The following is a 24105-nucleotide window of genomic DNA, read 5'->3' as shown; positions in this document are numbered from 1 at the left end:
TTATGTATATGTATAATGCCTATTTGTACATATGTTGTTATCGGTCTTCTTTCAAAGGGGCGGGTTTTATCAGAGCGGTGCACACTGGATGGAACAGCCCCCTGAGTGACCATAGATACATGACTTACTGTAAGCCTTAACAAAGGTGGTGATGTTTATTGATGCTTCCTATTGTTTGCTATTATAACTGGTGGCTAAAATAATCTATAGCCGTTTGTTTGCTGTATGCAGATAGATTGAACTTGCTTTTCACCAGTCACCTTACGCTGTGTGAATACTAATAGCCTGTTTCTGCCAAAGGCAAATTCAGGGCTGACAGGTTCACCCCTATTCAAATGAATCAATTTTTTATGCTGCAAATATCTGCATGCATGTGTTCTGTTCACATAGGCATGGTTGATGACGGTACATGGCTAGCTTGATTATGTAATTTACGACGTCTATACCACCAGATTGCAAATAACTGCCGCAGACTAGGAAATCAATTTATTTTATATTAATGCATTTTCTATAGAGGATAGTAGCTGACAGCTTGAACATATGTGGCCTAGTCCATTGCTGTTGCATATTACCACTCAGCCAGGGAGGCTTGGTCATGTAATCATTACTGAAATGTACATGTGCAGTCCTGAATGAGCAGATGATGGCCTTTAACTGTGTCACTAACATGTTCCACACATGTGCTGTGATTCACCGTTCCAATTTCCAGTGATATTTCCATGGCAGTCTGCTTTCAGAAGAGAGGCCACACACAAAAAAAGGGGACTTGAAGTTGCCAAGCACTGGAGGTCATACAGGTTGAACATATAGCTGCCGTCATTCAGTGTCGTGGGAAACTTGTCACCAGAGAACCAATAGTGATCGGTCTACACACACTCCGCCAGCAGTGTTTATAGATTTTATCTGCTTTCCATCATTCAGTGATGTATGCATGCCGCCTTTAGTCCAGTAACTGCGCTACTACATTGCCACTGTATTGTATGGATAATACACTCACCGGCTGTCTGCTAGAACTGTGTAGTTAAGAAGATACAGAGATTTTATTGTTAATACTGACACACACTGTCTCCAGCTGTAGCAGAGCTGTCATAAATTTCACTGCTCTCTGCGATAGTACAAGTTTCAGTTGTGTTTATTGCAGCTATCTTGTACACCAGTCTTTCCTGGAAGTACAGTGTACTAAAAACTATACAGCTGCTCCATATTAGATTATCTGACCAACCCCGAAGTGAACGCTTTCTGACTTAACCGGGAACAGAACAGTGTTACTTATGTACACCGTGTATTCGTTACTGTGTTTTGTTTTTTCACCTGAGAACCTCCACTTGATGGTTGTTTTCAAGCGATGAGAAAGACTACTGCAAGTAGTAGTAATCATCGTCTTTCCACAGCCACTTTGAGCACAGGCAAGAACACTATGGAACAAGATGTAAGCAACAACAATAACAGTACTTCAGTAACAGGCTCAGAGTACGAACGCAAGCCATTGACTCTTTCCAAACTGATGCAAGCACATACACATCATAGCAGTGGACACTACCAAGGTGCTTTCAGCTTAGAGTATCATAGACCAAAACGTAAGCTGTCTTCTTACTTTTTTCCTTTCCTTTTTTTTTCCTATTGTCTCTTCTAAAATTAGCATTTAATCTGTCATGATTATTTATATGTTCACAGAATATTTTTGTTAATATGCATGATTTATTTGATTATTTTAACTCGCATTCCATGATAGTTTAGTGTGTTACGTTTTGTAATGGTCACCATTGTGCTGTTCTTATTTGCAAATCAATTAGCAAGGGGCACAAGTTTATGAATTGTGAAGTGATTGTCACTTTTATAGATATTCGCCCACCATTATGTTTGTACTGTGTCTCGCTGTGTTTTGAGGTCAATGTGCGAGTTTTGTGAAAAGGTTTATCGTATGTTTTCATCACTCACACACACGCACGCACCACACTGATGTCACTTGGTTCTATCTATGATTTCATTTTCTCTTTATATGGCTTGCATGACACACAGATGCAAGGACACACTTGATTTGACTTGCTTGCTGACCAATTAAAATACATATTGTTTAGATGTCTGGCTTTGCAGACCACAGACTCTCTCATAATGAGATCAGCACTGGCCATATGCTGCATCATTATTTCCAGTTTCAGGTGAATTTTACAGCACCAATCTTGCTTCACTCAGCACTGAGCAGAAAATGTCTTTGTAATGATAAAAAACCCTGTTACCGGGGTAAATTCAGTCTCCCATCTGAGATACATTGTCTTTATGGAAGCCACGAAGTTGTACAGGAGAAGCAATGTTTAGTGTTACCAGGGTTTGTCATATGCCACCATATGTTGTTAACATATTTTCTATCCTCTTCATTGTATTGGCACCATATGGGGCCCCTACACAGATGACCTCCCCTCTTTCACTTGCAATATTTTTACCTGCATGTTTATACCTTCCTTTCCGATGAAACCACAACTTCAAACCTTTAGCAAATTTTTTGTGCAGTTTATATCAGAATTTTTTAAACTGAAAATGTTCTAGGGAATTTGTTAAATTATGAAGTATTGAAAAAAGTAAACACAAAAAGAAGGTCAGATTGAAATGTTGTCATACAAAAAATATGGCAACAGATAACCTTTTTATAATCGAGAAAAAAATGAATAATGGCTCTACATCACAATGTTAAGGTGACGGAAACATACTAAATTTATTCCTTTGGAAGTTTTAGGAAGACTAATATAAGATTTTTGACCACATTTAACTTTTTAATTAAAAAAGTTTCATAAATATTTGTGTTGGTAGTTTTCAGCAGTCTATATCAAATTTTTTTTTCTTACAAATTGTCAATGGAAGCCAAGAGTAGAGAAAATGGTGAGATTCTATTCAATGTTGTATATGTTGGTTATTTATCTGCCTAAAACCCTGGTTATTGCACTGGCTACGTAAACACATGTAGTGGGAAAATATGGCTTAAAAGCTCTCGGAACTGAAGGCTTCTAAATTTACTGAATGTTGCTGAAAGATTTCACAGCATGGTCTGGCAGACTATACAGAACATAAGTATTTACAGAAGGCAGAAGTCTATTTTGGTTGTTTTGTTGGATGACGCATAATGTATTTAATGCTGGACATGCGAGAAGCGAAGAGCCCTCATATTTTAGCGACTCTATAGAATTTAAGCTGCAATGGAAGAGGACAGCATGGTACTCCATATTGCAACAAGGCTTTTTGTGTACTGGCCAGGCTTATTGTACCGTCCTCATACCAGCAACTTCCACCACAAGTCTTCCCTTTTTTGCCCACCAGATGGATATCTGCGAAGCAAGCACCTGCAGAAATTGAAGATTTGCTAAAATTAATAAATTAAGGCATGGAAAAGTAGACAAACAATAAGTGTTAAAAATAAAACCAAAACATCTGTGTCACATAGTGAGAAATTTTAGTATTTTTAAATAGGCAGACAGTACTGCATTCAGACTGGAGAGTTGTACAGATGATTGCGGTCAAAATGATAGTAAAAGTTACGGACTGCGAAACGGGAAATAAACAATGTACAATGGTGATATCAAATGCAAGACAAAACTGTTATCAGCCATGAGAGTGTGTTCACTTGTGAAATTTTCAAAATTAGATATAAAAGCTTTTGGGAGGCCCTGATAAAGAATTATTCAAAAGTGACTTTTTATTTGTGTGCTGAATTACACACGTGTCATTTCCCATTGTTGTAATAAATGCAGTCACTGCTATGTAAAGTAAACGTTTCTGCATTTTTGATGCTGTACATATTTTAAAAGGCGCAGTGTAGATTTGGTAGGCTGCTGATTTTCCCACTCTTTGTCATTATCTTTATTCATTGGTCAGTGTTTCCGTTCAGAACCAATATATTATTAAACATATCTAAACATCTTAAACATCCATTTTTATCTTGGCTCCAGCACACCATCTGGAAATATTCAATAAAAAGCAGGAAAGGTCCCACGGAATACTCACAGACTACAAGGCTGTACCACATCGGCCTATAAAACATGTGGGTTTAGTCTGCTGTGTTCCGAGTGTTTCAATTGCCAATTGAGGTCCTAATGCATTGTGTAGGATAGGACACTGAATGGGGAGTCAATATCAGTCAATACCAGAATGAAATAAGAAAAAGAGTCAATATTATATAGTGGCAATAATTAATTGTAAATTGTTTGATGGGTGGATATCTCTGGCGTAACAGCTATGTGTTGCAGGTGCATGCTAGCAATTCTTCTGTACCACACTCTCTCAATGCATGAGTGTCCCTTTAACAGCAGGTGGAGCACTACGTGCTGCAGGCTACTACAACCCTAGCCGTACAGGTGCACCATTATTAATGGCATCCACCTAGACTCTAACAAATAAGTATGGCTTCTTTTCTATTGATCTGTTTTACTTGACTCGGGGAGGAAAAAATAATGAATTCTGGAAATTTATTCCTTGTAATAAATGTTTTTTTCTCTTTGTTTCATTGTAAAGTGATGAATGTTATGAGATGTACAACACATTAACTATGTACGATAAACGTTAAGTCAATAATGTCGTATTTCAAATACCAACTAACACACATAGCTTCAGTCAAATGTTCTGAGTATAGCCTTCAAATGCACAATCTAAACATAAAGAAAGATTGATATTTTAATCATAAATAACATTTTATAAAGTTACAAACCAACCAATTGATAGGTAAGTCTGTAACAGTAATCTTTAATTCTGTATTCTTGAAATACGGTTCAATATTGTGATTTAAATTATCCAATGATAGAATTGTTTATGCTAGGAATGTGAGATCTAACCTAATTCCAGATTAAATACGCAGTGTGTAGAAATTTAGATAGCCGTCACAGGAGGGCAAGGCAAAATTACTGAGACTTATACGATGATTGTAAAATTAGAAGCTAACCATAGCTGCACCTGTGCCGGTTATTCACCGCAGAAACATATGCACATGAATATTTTAGTGTGCAGATGACCATAAAGTTCGGTTTCATCAACCGTTTTTGTTGGATGTCTGTGTGAATTTCATGAAGTCATAGATGAGATGTATAAATGACAATTGATTGGTGCCAATCTGTTGCCGACAAGGTATGGTGTAAAACTGCAATGGATTTTTTCTCTCTATTTACCTTGAGTTTCCGTCTTTTGGTAACTTAAAAAAATTCTGTCATCAAAGTTGCTGTGAATTTTGATGAATAATTTCAAATCATGAATCAATGAAACAACATTCTACCAAAACAGAAACTGACGGTATACACAGTATTTGAAATTCAAAATATCATGAAATCAGAGTTTGTATACAAATTAAAGTACTTTTGTTTCAGTGAAAAGAAAGGAAATTGGTCATTCTACCTTTTACTTATGAATACTTGGTTTGACAAATTAAAAAAATGTGCAGTAAACTCCAAACTTACAGACCAGTCAGTTATATAAGTATTATATTAAATCTGTACAAAATGTATCAAAAAAACTGAGTCCTTTTGTATTTTTTGTAAAATGACACAGCTGCTAGCAGACATCGTATTGTTACAATTGTGAAATTTGTGTAACATGGATTATCCTTAAGGCAAATGTAGGAAGTCTTTCCAATATTCATTAACTGACCTGTACAGCCAGGTACACCCACTCAGACATCCCGCTGGACATAGAAGTAGAAATTTAAACACACATTCATATTTGAAAACTGTTTTCTACTTGAACTTTCCTTCCAAAATGTAAATTAATTTAGTTAGGTGCGTTGTCAGGTGTGTGCAATATGTGAATACCTTGTGCTAAATACTGCATGGCAAGAGTAAAGCGTTTGCACACCAGACTTTTAACACCCAAGAAACGATGCAATAGCGACATGTTGCCAAGAGAGGTCTAGACACATGAAAGGGCTGCTGTTTGGCTATTTTTGCAATGATTTAGGTAAAATGTTTGTTTGTCAACAAAAAACAATCATGTAAACACAAGACAAACAATGCAGCTTAATTTCTTGGCCATTAACACCAACCAAAGTATAGTAGTAAAGTTAAAATATCAGTTAAATGATTGCCAAAAGAGTTCTTACAAATAATGAAGCTTTACATGGCCATCAATTTAAAAAGGCTTCTTAAGAAAATCACCTAATGGGAAAATACTAACGCTTTGTAGAAAAACATACATGGTGCATGTTTAAGTAGTGAGAGAAGGATGGTGTTGTTTTGTTAGGAGATAGATTACATAGCAATGAATGGTTACATAGCTGTGAACGGTGATGGTGTTTACTTATTGTAAATAATAATGTCAATTTCACAGAAGAGGACAATCTTATACATTGCATTGTAGATGTTGGTATTTTGCTGGTGAAGTCCAGAGAATATAGCGAAGAACCTTGCCTTGCATTCTATATGGATTGGCATGATCAATTGTGAATAAGTTTTTGTCAAATTTTGTATTTTGAAATACATATAATGTGTAACAAAACATGCCATATACCGGTATTGCTACTCTATCTGTTGGTTGTGATTGCGACATGCTGAATTGGGTATGTGTCCAAAACTTGTCACATTTTTAAGGTTTTGACATTTAAATTTAAAATTGGTTTTAAAGATTTCATTTTTTGGGGGACTAAAATTTGAAAAAAGGGCCAATTATATAATAAAGAAGGTAAATCATTCATAATTTATTAATTTATACAATCAACAAACAAGTCCTGAAAATAAAAAAAGAATTTGTTATTTATGAAAGGTTAAACAAAAAGTATTAAATATGAGCCAGCTATCGTGTTTAATGAACACCTGAACATAACAGAGTCTTCTACCCATATCTGACAGACATGAAAATACTTTTTAGTGTGAAGAGAAAAAAGTAAAAGGTTTTCATGTTTTTTATGTGACAGCCCTCAATAATATCACATAATAAAAAAGGTGAAGTCTTTATATGATGTGAAAGAAAGCCTTATTTATGAAGCTGTACATTGGAATGAAACAGGTCATTGTAAGAGGGCAACATGCAGAAAATGTGATTTCTATGCATAGATTAGGACTGGGTGCAGGTGGTGTTTTTGTTTGATCTCACAGTAGTACAGCTTTCTCAAATTATCTGCCAGATATAATTTGTAGTGCCTCTGAGGCAAATAAGTTCTCATGAAGGTGAAGACTGCCGCTCATGTTTCATTCCCTATCACCTGAATTCATCGGGCACAGCCTGCTAAATTATTCCCTACGTGTATGAGATACTGTGATTGCCTGCCGCTTTTCAGATCTCTTGAGCACACACTTTTTTTGTCACTGGCTTTCTGGGCATCAGATGATTGACATAATCAAACTAATTACAAAGATGTCTTTCTCTGTCAGTATTTTCTGCATATCTTGGAGGGTCCACTCCAACTGAGAGAGTTTTTCCATTCCATTCATGGCGGTAAAAATTCTGTCGGTGAACGTGGAGCAGAGTTGTCTCCCAGAGAAATCAGTGATGCGTGATGAATCACAAGCTATGAATTTTGAGTATTTCATTACCAAGCTATGTGTCCTGGCTAGCACAATATAATCGGTGATGAATTCCTCTGAACATTTTTAGCACAGGGGAATGGGAACATGTCAAATATAGAGTGTAATCTGATCCCCGTTGGTCTACAGGATTTGAATCTGCCGTAATTGCAATGAATGAGACAAATTAAGGTCTATGTTCATTATCACAGCTGTTGTTCTGTGCTCTTTTTATAGTAACATCTGCAAGCCACAATTTGGCTGTAAATATCTGACCTTTCACCTTTAGCATTTTGCAGAACACTCCTTGTGTAACATCAATACCAAGTGTTACAAGCAGTATGGCAGATGATATCAAAAATTATTGGAATAGATGTATATTCCGTTGTAGTTCATGATCACCAATACCAAATTCAACCGAGCTCAGAGAATATGATAGATATAGATGAATTTCAGAAAACTCATAAAAGTCAATGAGAAAGAAGCAATCATCATTTGTGATGTTTCTCAGAGTGATTGCTAGGAATTCTATGTGAACTATTGCTTCATTTCTGACTTCTATGTACCAGCTTTTATTCATGGGCACATACAATACATCTTCTGACCATGAAATTATCCAGATTAAGGTCTACACCTCATCTGTTTGACATCATTGTCATTTGACAAGTAATTAGTAGTGAGTGCTTTTGCATTAAATTGGATCTGACCTCATGATGACCCCATCACGTATTCTCTATATTGACAGTTAATTAGTCTACTGACATGACAGCTTCTAGTGTTCATGTCGATGGTTGCCATCACGATGACCTTGAAACTTGGCTCAGGACATTTTGCACTGAAGTGTCAAGGTCCAGGTAGACCACCTGCGCATACAACAGCTGTGCAGTGCACACAGGGAAAGGCCAAATTGCATTATACATGCATCATGACTGTCGATGCAGTGATGTGTTTACCGTATGCTAACACCTTGGACATATTCCATATGATAGTCTTGTCGTGTTTTTCAGCATAACTCAGATGGATGACATTGGATTGTTGGTATTCATAGGAAATAAGTTCAGATGTGAAAAAAAGCCCAACCAAATTGTAAACAAAGTTGTCAAGACTTCCATCTGTTTCTACATTTTTCTTGGTTTCTGTCTTTTTCTCCGCTTACGTGCAAGTTTTTTAACTCCTCAATTTGCACTCACAAAATTAATGTTTCACCGAGTATCACTCAATTTTTCACTGCAGTGAAGTGGACAAAATTTGAAACAGTGGTGTGTCCCGATAACATTGCTCTAGGTAAACATGGTGATTAAATGGTGGTATGGGAAAATTATGGGCAAGTTTCCCACGCTGAAAGGAAATAGAGCAGATAAGAGTTGTAGATAGTAACCAGAGTGTGATAACAAAGCACTGATCATTTCCAGTTTTTTCTTGGAGAAAAAAAGACAGTTGTTCAAATTTGATGATGTTATCTGTCGTCTGTTATCAAAAGTCCCAGTTGCAAGTTGCTTTCCACATCACTGATGTCCACGATGAGTCAGCTCCATTCTGAAAACACCGCTGCTGGTGTCTGAGAAACTGAAATCAAATATTGAAGGATGCAGTTTTGAGAAGAGATACTTCAGCAATTCGAAGAAGCCAGTATTTTTTAACCTTCAAATGTCTTAATTGGATGTCAACACAAATTTTGAACTTGGTGTTAATTTTGAAATTTGAAGTGTGAAGTATCTTACTTGTGAAAAAATACCGTAGATAGAAACACTTCAGACTTGTGTGAGACAATTAAATGTAAAGAACCTTGTCACTTCTGAAAAGGTATCTGTATGACAGAAGAAGAAGATGCTCCTGTTAAAAAAATGAAGTTTGGCAATGTTTCTTGAACAGATCTCTTTTTGTAGATTTGAATGAGTTTTATGCCTGAGTTCCTTGTATGTACTGACATTAAATTAAAGCAATTTTGGAGTTGCGATTTTGATAAAATGTGAAAGCATGAATGTGAACTTGAAAAATTGCATGAAAGCTTGAATATAATAAGTTGTCATTGCCTTCTTACCAGAAGAAATCCTTTGTCAAAGTCTATTAAAATCATTCTAACATCCAAATTATTCTGATATTTAGAAACCATTGCAACACGTCCTAGACATGTATCCAATTAATAAATTACATCACAGCCTTGATGCAAATGTTATCAAGCCCTTCTTTGCCGCCAGCATTTACTCAATACGTGACCTTACAAGTCTGTTTGCACCACTTCTCTCAATGGCACTGTCACAAATACAGTGAAGCTCTCAGATGAAAACTGAATGTCAAAAGCAGAAGCACACACAGAAAATTTGTAGGATAGTAGTTCTGCAGACAGACTGTGAGATAATTGGAGAGGTATGTGTCTGTGAGTTAACCTGGCATGTAATGGTGAAGTTCCTTTTTTCTTAGGTGACATCCCATGTTGTTAACCTGATATGCACAAATTTGGAATCATTTGAATAATTTAATGTGTAATTAGAGTGAGTATTAAGACACAGTGAATGAATGCTTCAATAATTGATCATTTTGCCCAGCTGTTCACCTTTCATTCCATTTTCAAATCGAACAAAAGGTTGTGAAAATGAAGCGAGATTGCCCTCATTTTGCCACTGTTGCTGTTCCTTGACTGTGACATGTATGTTATTAAAACCAGCGACATCATTTTTTTCCCCCTTTTCTGAAAGTAATGCCGTTGGAATTTTCATCTGTGCAGCTGCAGCTGGTTTTGAAAGTTTTTCCTTGTCTTTGTCGTTGTTATTGATGCTCATTACTTTAGCATTGATGGCTTGGCAATCAACAAAATCTATGTGATCAATATCAGAGTGAATGGATAAGACTCTGCCATATGTATCTGCCTTGCAGCCTAGCCAAACTTTCCTATGTGAGATTACGCCAGCTGTGGCTATACAGCCAACATTAGGGGCGGTGCTTCCCGTTTGTTTTTGCCGGACATCTGTTTTTATTGACAGTGCTGTCATTTAAACATGTCTTCTTGGTTTTGACGCATATTGAGGGGATTATGCAAATGATGGGCACAGTTTACAGAGACCCAGTGTCTGCGATACACAAGGAAATCACCTCAATTGACTGACAAGGAATGTATCCCATAGACGATTTGTTTTTGCAGACTCTTTGAAGTGTAAATGTGTACTGTATGCCGTACTATTGATAAAAGAACTACTAAAGACTCGGCTTATTTAGAACAGCTTAAGCTAGGTAAGCCATGTATAGCAATCTTTTAACATTGTAAATACTTGTAATACAAGGTCGTCAAAAGTGGTTAATGTCTTCTATATGAAACAGTGTTTACCCCTGTCTTTGTGCACTGAATAAGTCTTTATGTCAGACCAGCCAGATTAGGCTACAAGTCAAGTGATATCCATGTGTGTTATACTTCATGATGAAACTCTAAAATTGAATGTTCACCAAGATCCCTATATTCCATATTTTGTTTCCCGATAATTTATTTCATTGTGTGGCGAGGCTGGTGTGGTGCATAAAACAATGTATTCTTTTTATACTTTCTTTACTTTTTCCATATTTTGTTTTCTGATTTTTTTGTAGCACATCAAAAAATGTAAAGTAACATTGGTGGCACTTAAATTGTAGTGTGTTTGGCTTTGAATGTGTGATTGTAGGGCTTCATTAATTTAGGTAAATTCCCAAGTTGGGCAAAGTATCATGACTAGGTAAAGTATCTATAAGTAGGTGAAGACAGCTTTGACAATTGTGTGTGAAGTACAGACAAACGTCATAGTGTCCTCATCTTTCAGGGAGGAATGAAGAACAGAGTCACGTAGTGGAGATGTTTTATAACATGTTGTATTACACAAGTTTCCGCGCATGAAACCATGTCATGCTATATTTTGTCATTTTTGTGTTTAGTAAGCAGTTAACACTGCTTAAATTGAGTATGTGGTTTACCTATGATGCACTGTTACCATTCAGTAAATGTAAAATATCACAAAAGTGGTAGTACGTTTTTGTACATACAGATTAAGTTGCATGTGAAATTTCACAGTGATATTTAGTGTACATTTAAAATGCACGTGCTACTTAAAATATTTTGAAGCAAAAGCAAAGTAGTTCCAAAAAATTGATGAGCAAAACCTAATAGAGAACTTGGTGAGTTCTTTGATTTGAAAATTCTGGGTCGACAGTCTTTGGGTTCAAGGAGTCCTTGAGTTTGAAGATCTGCCATGCTGTGGTTAGGAAATAGATGGTGAACCGATTGTTAAAGAGAAAAAAAAGTAAAGAAAAACAAGAGTATATGTTTTGACAACGTTGGCAATGTAGCAGAGTTTAGGGAGTCATGAGTGTTAATACCATGGCATTGCAAAACATTTGATTTGAATTCAGAGAGAGTTTTACAGGTGTAGGGACTAAGATCAGTACAAGTAAGGTATATGTAATCATGAAAAATGCATACTACCTCGAGTCAAAGCAGCACACATGAGAACTGAACGTGATGGCAGCTCAATTGGAAATTCAGAAAGGTTTGGCTGGATGGCCGTGAGGGATGTCTTAATGTGCTTTATGGAACCTAATCAGGACACAAAGTTTTTATGACAGAAACCTTCAGAGTGACTCAGAGCTTTTCAGTGTCTGTCTTATTCTACCTGCTTGAGTCAAAAATGTTTGGCTTATCAAAATAGCTGTATCTCAAACTCTCAAGTCAAATTTTTCCACAATCATCCCCAGAACTTTACGTCTCAGAAACTCATGATCGTATTACTAAGTTTGTTTGACTTGCATGGTCTGTGACATCCAGAAATTGAATGGAGCTTGAAATCTTGATTTTGGAATTTTGGTACAATATTCTATAGATGTGGACATATAATTTTGTGCAGAAATAGCTATAAAGGAGTGTCTAAGCATTAACATGAAAAGCTGTAATTTCCACAATGGTACAATTGACTTTGTTGAAGCAAGGTGTGTTATTGTACAAAGTCTGATGTAAATACCGCATTGAACCTATAAAAACGTCACTTTAGAAATGTTATATTTTAATAAATAGGTCTTTTAAATTTCACTTAAATGTAATCCTTTTTTCCTTAACATAAATTGTCACTTGGTTGGTGTAAACTTTCTCTATCAAGTCATGAAGTTGGTAGGTTGATTACCATATAGGCTATAGACACTCCGTTTCCTCTAATATAGTTTCCACTGAGTTCCGTTGATATATTTGGACTGTTGACTCTGTTTGACCTCAAAGGTCAAAGGATTAGTTGACCACATGGTATTAGTAATGATCAATCAGATTGTCTAGTATGATACCCATACTCAGCTTTCATGTATTTAAAGTTTAATTGCTAATTTGTTGATATAACTATGGAGATAGAGATAACTGGACCCCATAATTGTGTTTTAATAACTTCCAATGTGGTCTTGCATCCTTGTCTTAATAGGCAGGAAGATGTTATCTGCTGGAATATCAGATATCAAATAATTTGAATTCTAGAATAAACAATTCTCAGAACATTTTGAGATCTGTGCCGATGTTACTTGACAAGTTTTTAGACTGTGAGAGCACTGCTTTGTGACTAAACACAAACTGTGTCATGGATTAACATAGGGTATTTACAAAGTCATCAACCAACCCACTGTCATTGATGTAATATGCTATTAAAATATCTATTTGCAAGTCTTATTTGTATACCTGTTTTCACATAAATATCACAGAGACTGTCTGTATGATAACTCTTCAAGTTCACATTCAGACCTCTACACAGAGTTCACATCACTTCAAGCAAAATGAACCATTATCTGGTAACAGAAACATAACCTCACAAAGTAAATTAACAATTCTTATTTTCATTTTTCCGTCTACTTCTGAACCAGTTCTAATTCCTCTAGCCTTGACTTATTCTACAACTTGAAATCATATCATAGAGTACGTCAATTTGCCTTGACCTATTGGATGTTTGTTCTTAGGTTCAAGTAAAAAGCATATTAATTTTTACCAGGTCATTTTCAAATAACCATGAGAAGTGTACACAGACATGTACAAGAAAGTTCAGTGTTTAATTAAAAAAAAAATTAACATGTGAAAACTCTCAGTATGCAGAGTATATACAAAATTCATTGGATCATGCTAAATGACAAATTACCATGGCATTGACTCTGGAAAATTATTAAACATGAATGACTACAAAGATTATAACTCCTCCACAGTTGCAATTCATAACTTCTATTACAAAATTTTTCATATCCATAAATTCTTATCAAGAAAATGTACTTTTCTTTAGCAATGATTGAGACCTATTCAAATGGTATGGTTCTCATATACTCTCTGTTATAGTTTACAAACTGCAAATTCCCAACAAATACTGTGGATTACCAATAACCTGACCTGGTGTGACCCCAATTTACATGATAGCAGATCAGGTTACAGGCCCAATCTCTCTCATGATTGCATCATCAAATTCAACTCCCCGCAATGTACAATCAGATCTAATCTGTATTTCTGAAATACTATTTCAGTTTAGTTGCAGATAATCAAAAGCAAAATGATTTCGTTGTATGAAAAGTCTTCTCTATATATGTGAAGATTTCTGATTATTGACAGCTGAGGGTGGGACTTCATGTATTGTATTTTGTTTTTCAACTATTCTTTCATATTTCCACCTTGTTTACATTGTAAGTAATCTTAATTAATCATTTTGTGTCATCGTCATAGTTTTCTAGAGAAACAGATGTGTGCAAGCAAAATCCAAAATGAGAAATATCAAAAATATTTTCACAATAGCATATCCAGATCTAATCTGTAGAATTGATGTTTTGATGTCATTTACGGGACTAATGAGCTCATTTTGTGAAGTCGTCGTGACCAGAATAAGAAAGTACAAGATATGTTGAGATAAAATATTCCATAATTTGAACATGCAGACGATGGGAAATGAATAACAAACATTTCATTGGTAAATAAAACCAAAGTACGGATGAAAGTCTGAGAATCGTCGGGTGCATGAAACTTTCAGTTCAAATTTCATTTTGCTGGACATAATTTATGAATGTGCTCAGCAAGGAAAATTGTCAAATACATCAAACACTAAATACACAGAGTAATTTGGCAAAATGACACAGTGGTGAGAAAACTAACACTAGTGTCAAATTAGTATCAAAATGTCCATTCACTTAAGGATGCTAAACATTGAATGTTGCTAGAGTTAGGCGATCTTCTCTCCGAGTGATAGTTGAGATGGGTAAAAATCATGAAAATGTGGATTGAATGTTTCAAAATTGAAGGCATCTTCTGAAAACAGTTCAGATGGATAAACATATTTATTTTACAGTTGTGAGTAATATTTTAAAAATTAGGGGATCACCTCTCCTAAATACATTGTCAATGTGAATGAAAGGTAAGGACAAGTATACAGTAGTTTTCAAGAAATATAATCCTTAGATGGGAAATATGATTTTCACTGACATCTAATATTTATGATAGAGATACAAAATAAAAATGATACAGGTGCTCTGAGTATTTTCTTTTGCAATACCTGCGCATGCATCTGTGTCTGCAGTGGCGATACCCGGCAGTGTTAGTCTTCTATCAAGGAGAGTCAGGACGTTCCTTGATAAATACTTTCAAGACTATTCAAGACACGACTGAAAAAATACTGTAAACTTCAGAAACTATCCATATTTATTAGCAGCATGAAATAAAAGCCAGGAAAAAGTGAAAATAGAAAAGGATACAAAAATGAACAAAGAGGTTTATTTAGTTTTAGGTGGACATTTCGGTAAAGTAACATTTTTCCTTTGAAGTAGAAAATGCAGCTTTCTACATCATGTTTCGTTTGCATATATTGTATGGTAAAATAGTCATAATTTTTCATGATTTTCCACACAAAGAAAAAACAACATCAAACCTTGCAATGTTGAGAAGTAAGAATGCTGAACATGTTTTATGTGAGATTTATTGTAATTGATTAGCATGCAGTATTTGCTCCTGGTAAAACCTTTCCATCAAGTTGTAAACCTTCACATGCTTTTAGTTGATATTAAAATGTATTTTTGATGCCAGCAGATGAAATGCATGAGTCCTGTGGGATGCCATCCAGCAAATTGAGTTAAATTGTAATTGCAGATTGGTGATGACAGGATATAGGCTGACAGATCCAGAGGGATTTTACTCAAGCTAGGGCTTACCGGTAATGCAAACCTGAACAAGAAAGGGTGATCATGAACCATTATGCACCCATACTCTGTCAAAATGTATCACTGGCTGTCTGGCATGTAAGGTTAACTCTGTTTTGAAATTGTAACAACACTTCAAATGACTACAGGGTCTGTCCTCAAATAACATTTTGTTTTTGTTAATGAAGTCAGGTCTGATAAACAATTCACTGATTACATGATGTTATCATGAAGAATTTCAAGCACCAATATTTATCATCACGTATTCATCGCAATGTTAATTTTATTGACATAACAACACATCCACCAGGGTTGGCTTCTGAAAAAATGCATGTCTTTCCTTGTAGAGCCAGTACATCAAGAGTTATAATATGCTTTCCCTGTATTTGCATCGCAAATATTCATTGTCAGTTTACATTTTCCCAAGGTCAGTTTCAAAATAATCATAGATAATTGGGCGAAGAAAGATAGCAAAGTTGGCATTTCATGGGAAGATTATTTCAAAATAGTTATGTACAAAATCTCATTTGTAAGTTGTTTCTGAGTTGTACAGACAAGACATATGACAACCAAGCATGGCATGTTTTTGCTGTCTGTTCTTTCTCAGCCATTCTGATACTCTTACAGCAATAGCATTGTTACTTTGTTCTATTCATCCATCCATTCATTCATTCATTCATTCTATTCCATTCATTCATTCATTCATTCACTTATATTTTGCTGCCCATTGGGGAAGAAGGACAACTGATGTAAGGGCCATACAACAGCGAGTCAATTACAAGCAATGCCTTGCATCCCCAGCTAATGCTACGGATATCATTGGCTGTATATGTGTATATCACTACCAAAGTTTTACACAATAGCAAGGAATGAATTAGGCAATGCAGTTCACACACCTCAATTGAGCTAATTTGAAGTTATTTTGCAAGAAAACTAATCAACTACATGTACATTAGGTTGACCTTGTTGCTTAGTAACCATCAAACCACTTGACACTTGAACTTGGAAGGCAAAGCTAGTCATACAGTATACGGTGATTGTGTCCAAGAAAAGTGCATGTTGTGTTTTGTTGAGAATTACATAAACATTCAGCTGTGTCTGTTCATTTTTCTGATTAGTTGTGTGGCAATGTGTGATATTTCATCGTCAATGTCATGACAAATTTTAGGTGTGTGCCTGAATCTTATGGTAATGCTGTTTACATAGCTGAAAATATATTGTGTACAGTGTTGATCTGTTGATAGGCAGTCAGACAGTCAAGGCGTAACACCCAGGTTAAAGATAGTGAGAATAGTGAACACTAAATTCTCAGCGAGTGTTTTGTGGTTAGAGTTACAAACCATTTTCATGAGGTCTTCACTGTACACTCATCATTTAGATGAACGTTTGTGGACAAGACGATGATGAGATGTTGTAATTGTGTAGCACAACTTGGTATATTTTTTTAGTGTAAAAAAGATATATTGATGATATATATATATATATATATATATATATATATATATATATATATATATATATATATATATATATATATATATATATATATATATATATGAATATATGAAATTCATCAATATACCTTTTTTACACTTAAAAAGATACATTGATGAATTAATATATATACATAATATATATATATATATAAATATATATAGATATAGATATAATTCATTTTTATTTATTTATTGATTTTATTTATTTATTTATTTGTGTATTTATTTATCATTTATGTATGTATTTATTTATTGTTTACCATTATTTAGTTGAATAATGTGACTGTTAATTGCTGTTATCACATATTTTAGACCAGAGGTTCTCTGTGATATCTTGATATGATTTGAAGTTCAGTGGCAGGTGGTAGCAAAATGTATCGGTAAAGAAAACTATAGACTGAGACTTAATGGTCTAGTTGATCCATATGGCTCCTTGCTTGTGAAAGTGCAACTTTGATGTAAATTCATCACTGAATCAATGAAAAGAATACGTGTGGACACATTTCAGTTTCACCCTGTTCACCCCCAATTGCCTGTAAATGGGTCCACATTTACCATTGATAACGATATGTCTGGGCCAAACCATGGTGGTGAAAGAGGGTTAAGAACAGATATGACATCTGATAATAAGTGTGACAATAATTAATATGTAGAGTGTATGCTATCCTTGTCAAGTAAAATACAGTCGAAGATCTGTACTATAAATATGTTGGAGATGATCTCGCTTGAGATATCTGATTACCCATAATGCCACACAGTGTTATATAGCTTTTGAAAGCCCAAAGCTAGTCATTGATGACCAACACACTCTGGTGAAATTAATGAGGTGTTATTAATTGATGAGTGATAATGCAGTTGGGAATTTCACAGCCCATGAAATTTTGATGTCACATCAGTTTTATAAAAGACTCAGGCAAAGTCTGACAGTGTGCAACAACCAGGCATCAAATATTTCGTGGCAAAAGATGAAGAACTCTGCAATTACTAATCATTGTCGTGAGTTTACACAGAATTCTTCTTCATTTTATACACATATGCATGTAAACATGACATTGACATTAAAACTGTTCATATTTTTTCTTTATTTCTTTCACCGTCTTTGCTATAATGTATTCTTGTTGATATGCATGAAGTACGTGCTCATTTTTAGTCATCATATGTTTTTGGGCTTTTCAACACTTTCCCTGCTTCTTGAGATGTCAGATGTTGTTACGGAACAGAAATATTGTCTCAAGTACTAGTTCATTATCGCTTTAATGTTCATTGTTTCTGTTGAGTCGTTATCTAAATGTCATCATTTCTATGTCACCATGAGAAGACACAGTTCACATTTCTGTGTTACTACCAAGTCATTTTCATGTAACATGACGAGTCTCCGTTTGTCAGCTTGTGCATGCAACTTGTTATTGAACAACTGCATTGCATGCCTGCCTTGGTTTTTCTGCCCCTCAAGTTTTGCCTTACCCTTTCAAATGTCAATCAGATACAGCGGAAAGCAAATGAAATGGAATAATAGAGAATTTCCCCCAGTCTGTAAATGGAATTGGGAATGTGGTTTGCACATGGCGTGTTTGAGACCCTAGACAAGCTGCTGAAGTGTGTTAAAACACTGCGCTAGAGAATACAAACCCTAGTAAATGGTTTCACAGTGTATGAGTGTGTACTCACCTGTCAGCTGCAATCTTAACTTGAATTAGTTAGATCAGGATCTGCCTTCACTCTTACTGCTATTCAACCCTACGCATTCAGCTTTCAAAGGTAGTTTCATGCCGTTTTCTTTTGTAAGCCTAAAGGGAAATGTTACATGATTCAAGTTTGCTGAGGCTTGAGTGTCCAGTGGAACACACAAGCTGGATTCTTAAAGACAACACTCTCTATGTAATGAAGTGATAGCTTTATTTAAGAATTGAATGCCGTGGATATTCAGTGACAAAAACCCAGTGACCTCACAGTGTGCTAAAATGAAGGAGACTCAGCAAGCATCTTTTTTCGCAAATGGTAATATTGAAATCAAAATCAAGAAACAGACTATCAAACTCTGGCCAGTGTCAAAGCTTGAATCAATATCAGTGAATTGAACACCAAAATTGACAGCCCAGTTCACCAATATAAAATTTTCCAATTACTGTCTAATTGCATTGTCATTTGCCCATGAGGCTGTACGTCGCCATTTCAGATTTACATCTTCAAAGGTGAAAAAGAGAAGAAAAATGGATTCATACTAATGGCTTGCCTTTTCTATTGAGGGTAAAAATTGAATTAAAAGTTGGTGGATTAAGGAAGATATTTGTCATCACCATGTTGCAAAACAGCATTGGAACTGTCGTATCATCTCGAGAAGGAATTTCAAAATTCTTTTCTATCACATGAAATACAGTAATATTCATTTTATTTTGGAATTAAAGAATGGTGAGCATTGCGTTACTTAGTGTACTCAGTGTCTTGGAAAAGGGTTAGAACATAGGTACATAGTAATACTAGCATTTCAGCTGATCCGATACATGACAGTGTTCATGTACCCAGGAGAAACACAGGTACTGTGACAGGGAGACCAGCTCACTGCCTACTGGGTATAACTAATTCACTGCATGCAGTTGTATAGTCAAAAGGATTACCACAAATTATCTCAGTTCCTGTAAAAAGCATACAGTAAGTCATGGGATAATATCCTGGCCATCAAATCTGCCCCGATGAATAAAGCTTATATTCCAATTCTAAATTAAGGAAAAGAAATAAGAAAAATACAAATTTGTTCAAAACCAAAAAAATAAGAATTTTCAAAACTGAACTTGACTGTTTACATTATGCAGTATATGAACTCATGCATGCAATTTGCATTCATTTAACATATAAACATGTTGGCGTAAAGTTTAATTGCTCACAGAGAGATGAAAAAAAAACAACTTTTGAATGAAAACCGAAGTGTCAGGACAGAAACTGTAAGATGAAAGGCAGCGTTTATTGAAGTAAATGATTGTAATGATGGGAGAATATCCATATGATATCACTATATACAAGTAAAGCTATGGCAACAAGACTATATATTCAATACTGCAGTTCGATTTCAAAAGTACTCAATGGCCCGGCAAATCAATTAGATCCTATTGATTTTTATAGCCACAACTCTTTCACTGTTGCCCACCATTCTGTACAAAATGTTACTCTGAACGTGGTGTCATTTATTGAAAAGATTCAGTGCTGTCCTGAAAAAAAATGTTTTCTGGCGTTATGTTTTAATTTACCAAAACATAAGGAGCAGATGACTAAAATACATTTTCCATGAGATAGCAGTCATAATTGTGTTTGTGGAATTGTTGCAACCACCTTTGTGACATCAATTTAAGATGTATACAAGAATACGTTGCATAGATTCAGTGATATTCATGTGTGCCTCATAAAACTTGAATTCATTTATTCCAAGATACCGACTGCTTCAAAAAAGAAAGCATTCGGTTTAGTGACAAAACTCAATAGTGTAAAGTAAGTTTCAATGCGCTGGATCTTGTCATGATTCCATGTTACATTTTATAATTGAAAAAAGATTGCAATCTATATTGAGAGCCGCTCATCTGATGTAGCCGTAGAATTTTATTCACTTGCTGTGATTAATGTAGTAAATATCTGAAAAGCAGAAATGTGAACCCTGTGAAGTGTATTGATGAACACGATATCATTAAAATACTATGCCTTTATAAACAGTTTAACATGACGTAAATAAACAAATAATAGTAAATTTTGTTGCATGAGACAATGAGATGAACCAGTGCTGCAGTGTCCATATTTGTACCTATAGAACAGGTGGGAGTTACTTCATTGGTCAATTTTAGATCTGTTTAAAGTTGTAAATTTTGTGATTTGGCACATGAGTTACTAACAGCTGTAGAAATATATTTTCATTTCCACTTTATTCGTCAGAGCGAATGGAACTAAACACTGTTGGCTACTGTACTGACGTTATTGATTATTTGCCAAATAGATCTGGCAATATTGAGAACAGATTGCAAACATATGTGCCATTTTCCAACTCGCAGCATAATGAAATTCTTTTGTTTCAGTGCAAATTCATGTCGTCTAAAGCCATATGTATTTAAAAAGGGACAGCTCCTAATTTTATTTTTTTTCAAATGTAAACAAAAGCGGTCCCTGTGCAGGCTGTTACATTTGAGTCTCAACTGCTGGTATACCGTGGCACCAGATGTGGATCAAATTTGAGACACTCTAAGTGTATTGTAAAGAACACTATGGCTGCCTCTGTGATCCATTGGAATGTCAATTTGTGTGAAATTGTTTGTGTAAAAGCGTGAGAGTTCTCAGATGCCGTGTATTGATCGTTATTTCTTTATGTTAATTTGGGCTGGGTAATATGGAACACCATGTAGCATCATGGTAGTCACAAAGTGCACAATTTTTTATAGTGAAACAAAGCTGTGTTTTCCCTTGCGCTCTTGATAAAAGAGTGTGAAATTTTCATGACACTGTATCGTACTGTAGCACAGATCTATCAGCGTGAATGACCCATGGGATACTACAAATCATTGGATTAATTTATTGACTACATCAGTATCACATCCATGCTATATAAAGCCAATATATGTGTGTTTTTGTTAAATTTTGAAATATCACATGAGTCATGTTAATGTGTCACATTTTTAATACTTTTGCTATCTTGAATATGATGTTCTGTCAAAACAGGAATAATGGTGTGAAAAAAAACGCAAAATTTATTTGCAGCCAAAAGCCAAAATATTAATGTAATAATTTAGTAAAATATTTCATAGATGATGAAAACTGGACAGCCCTTGAGCAGTGAATTTAAATATTGTACCAATTTGATCAACAATTAATATGTAGAATGCACAATTATTAGGCAGTTTGTAGGCACATGGAAAGAAAGGTTTTTTGTCAAGAAAATTGGTAATTTTAGTACTACCTTGAAATTGTTATTGTTAGTACTACCTTGAATTCACATGTTGGAAAAAATGAATCTTCCACTTGAAAATATAACATACAGTGTTATTAATATTTAGAGGGACAGGTTAGCTGCAGGGTTGTAATCTTTGAATGAATTTCAATAACAGCTGAATTTAGCTATGGTTAGGGGTTATGAGTTCCCAATCACAAATAAATTGTGCATCGCAAATTCTGTCACTTTCAAGCGTATTTGCTACAGAGACAATACACATCTCTTTCCCATATGGCAAGTCTTTCAACCCCTCCAGGAAAGTGGAACATACCCAACAGTATCTGTTTCAAAGCTTTGGAATATAGATGTAATTTTAAAGCCTTTTTTTTGCAATCTCAAGTAAGAGTATTGGCAGGTATGAATAGTGGACTAAAACCGTATGGCGATTACTTGCATATTTTATACAGAGCAAGAATTGTAAGCATACTTTGTGTTGACAGGGAAAACATTGCATGTCATGCAGACACAAAGCTAAAATGAAGCTCACCTTGCCAACACATGTACTTACTGTATTTTTAACAACTGATGTACGGAGTCAACCAACCAGCAAATGTGATACCAACAGTTTTGGATTTAATTGACAGGCAGAATAACTATAATTTCAAGCACTAGTACAGAATTTGTACTGGTCAGGGTAACGAATGCACATGGTTCGGACACAGTATAATTCATCAGCAGACAATATGATGTCAAGTCGATGGCTGTGTTTGTTTTCCAACACTGTCGAAATCTAGTGGATTTTTTTGTGATCTATTCAGCATCATAGCTGTAAGTACTGATTTACTGTTTTAGCAAACAAACTTGTGTGTGCTTTATGGCAGAGTAATTGTTCTGTAAATAAGTGGAGAGGTGCTATACACAAGGGTGTCCCTCACTAATGCCGGCCCTAGCATCCGCAGGCCTTCCTTGAAACCATCTGAACATAGAGTTTGAAAACAGTGCCCTCTGTGAGTTTAAAGGAATACAATGTAAACCTAATAAAATTGAACATAAACGATCTGGATTTTTTCCTGTTTTCCGCAAGTGTTTTAGGATCTAGAACGTTGCAACCATATTGGAAACAAACATATGGACAGTCAGCTTAGATATTCCTACCATGGTTGGTTGTGTTTTACAAAGCAGCCATAATGGAGCTATTCACAGTGGATACTGTGTCCATGTAAGCATAACATCATCAGTTAATATTCTAGTAAAGGTTATAGACACTTATTGAGACAAGAAAAATTGTTTTTAATTTGCTTCAATGATTTCATATGTGGTGTATTCCATTGGGTATATCTAAATTAGAACTCTGCAAAAAGCCTTTTTAAAAGGCTTTCTCAGATAATTAGATCCCATCAAATATCAAATGATTGTTTTGGGTCTTAAATTATTTACAACGTTTGCCCTTATAAACTTCCAGATAAATTTCAACCCACAATGAGAGAGTATCATCAGCAGTATACAAGCTTCTGACAATGAGAACTCTCCTCTGCTGCTTGATTTGAGTCCCATTGACTTCCACTCTGTACAGTCATTCTGTTTCACCAGACTTCAGCTCTTTGCAGGCCACTATTTATACCCTGTGTAGTTCTACTACGTCTCCCGCTCCAGCCCATTGGTTTCTGATGTGTGATATGTCCCTCTGTTACATTTTATACCATTTCACTCCACTTCAGTCCATCTTGGATTCTAAGATATAGTCACATTCACCTGATTCCACCCATTGGCTTATTCATTTTGTATACTCACAGCAGTTGACCCGTGAAAACATCTCCCTTGTGCATCTCTTCATCTCATTGGCTTTATCTGCTCCCACTCATTGCACCTTATCCCAGTCTAGTGGCTTTCAGGCCTGCTGATACACTAGGTCATACCAACTCTCCCTCACTTTTCAATACCTCTCTTCAATAGATTAGCTCTAGCCTTTCAGAAAAACCAAACGCAATCCTTGGGTAGCCAAACATTCTCATGCACTGTTCTAGTAAGCAGTTTTTCCCTGGAATTTTAAGGTGTAAGTTGAAAATAGGGATGTCAAGGTATCATT

At 35.4% G+C, this 24105-nt stretch overlaps 1 protein-coding gene across 38 annotated transcripts in view; it reads left to right on the top strand.

Moving 5' to 3' along the window:
* Positions 1–24105, top strand: part of LOC139147193 (protein CBFA2T1-like) — a 124429-nt gene that overhangs the window by 77731 nt on the left and 22593 nt on the right. For 12 of the 38 annotated variants that reach the window (XM_070718157.1, XM_070718153.1, XM_070718145.1 and 9 more), the window contains one exon: positions 1392–1577. The exons of 17 other annotated variants lie outside the window; for them this stretch is intronic. In XM_070718157.1, the coding sequence (XP_070574258.1) occupies positions 1418–1577 (160 nt within the window). In that variant the 5' untranslated portion in view covers positions 1392–1417. Of the gene's footprint in view, positions 1–390; positions 1578–10294; positions 10698–17912; positions 18113–22706; positions 22848–24105 lie in introns of those variants that run through there. 9 more of the 38 variants (XM_070718155.1, XM_070718148.1, XM_070718151.1 and 6 more) reach the window with 8 other exon arrangements.

This window comes from Ptychodera flava, chromosome 13 (assembly GCF_041260155.1).
Source record: "Ptychodera flava strain L36383 chromosome 13, AS_Pfla_20210202, whole genome shotgun sequence".
NCBI classification, from domain to species: Eukaryota; Metazoa; Hemichordata; class Enteropneusta; family Ptychoderidae; genus Ptychodera; species Ptychodera flava.
Note: the sequence above shows the minus strand (reverse complement) of the source record. Positions and strands in the feature narration are given on the sequence as shown.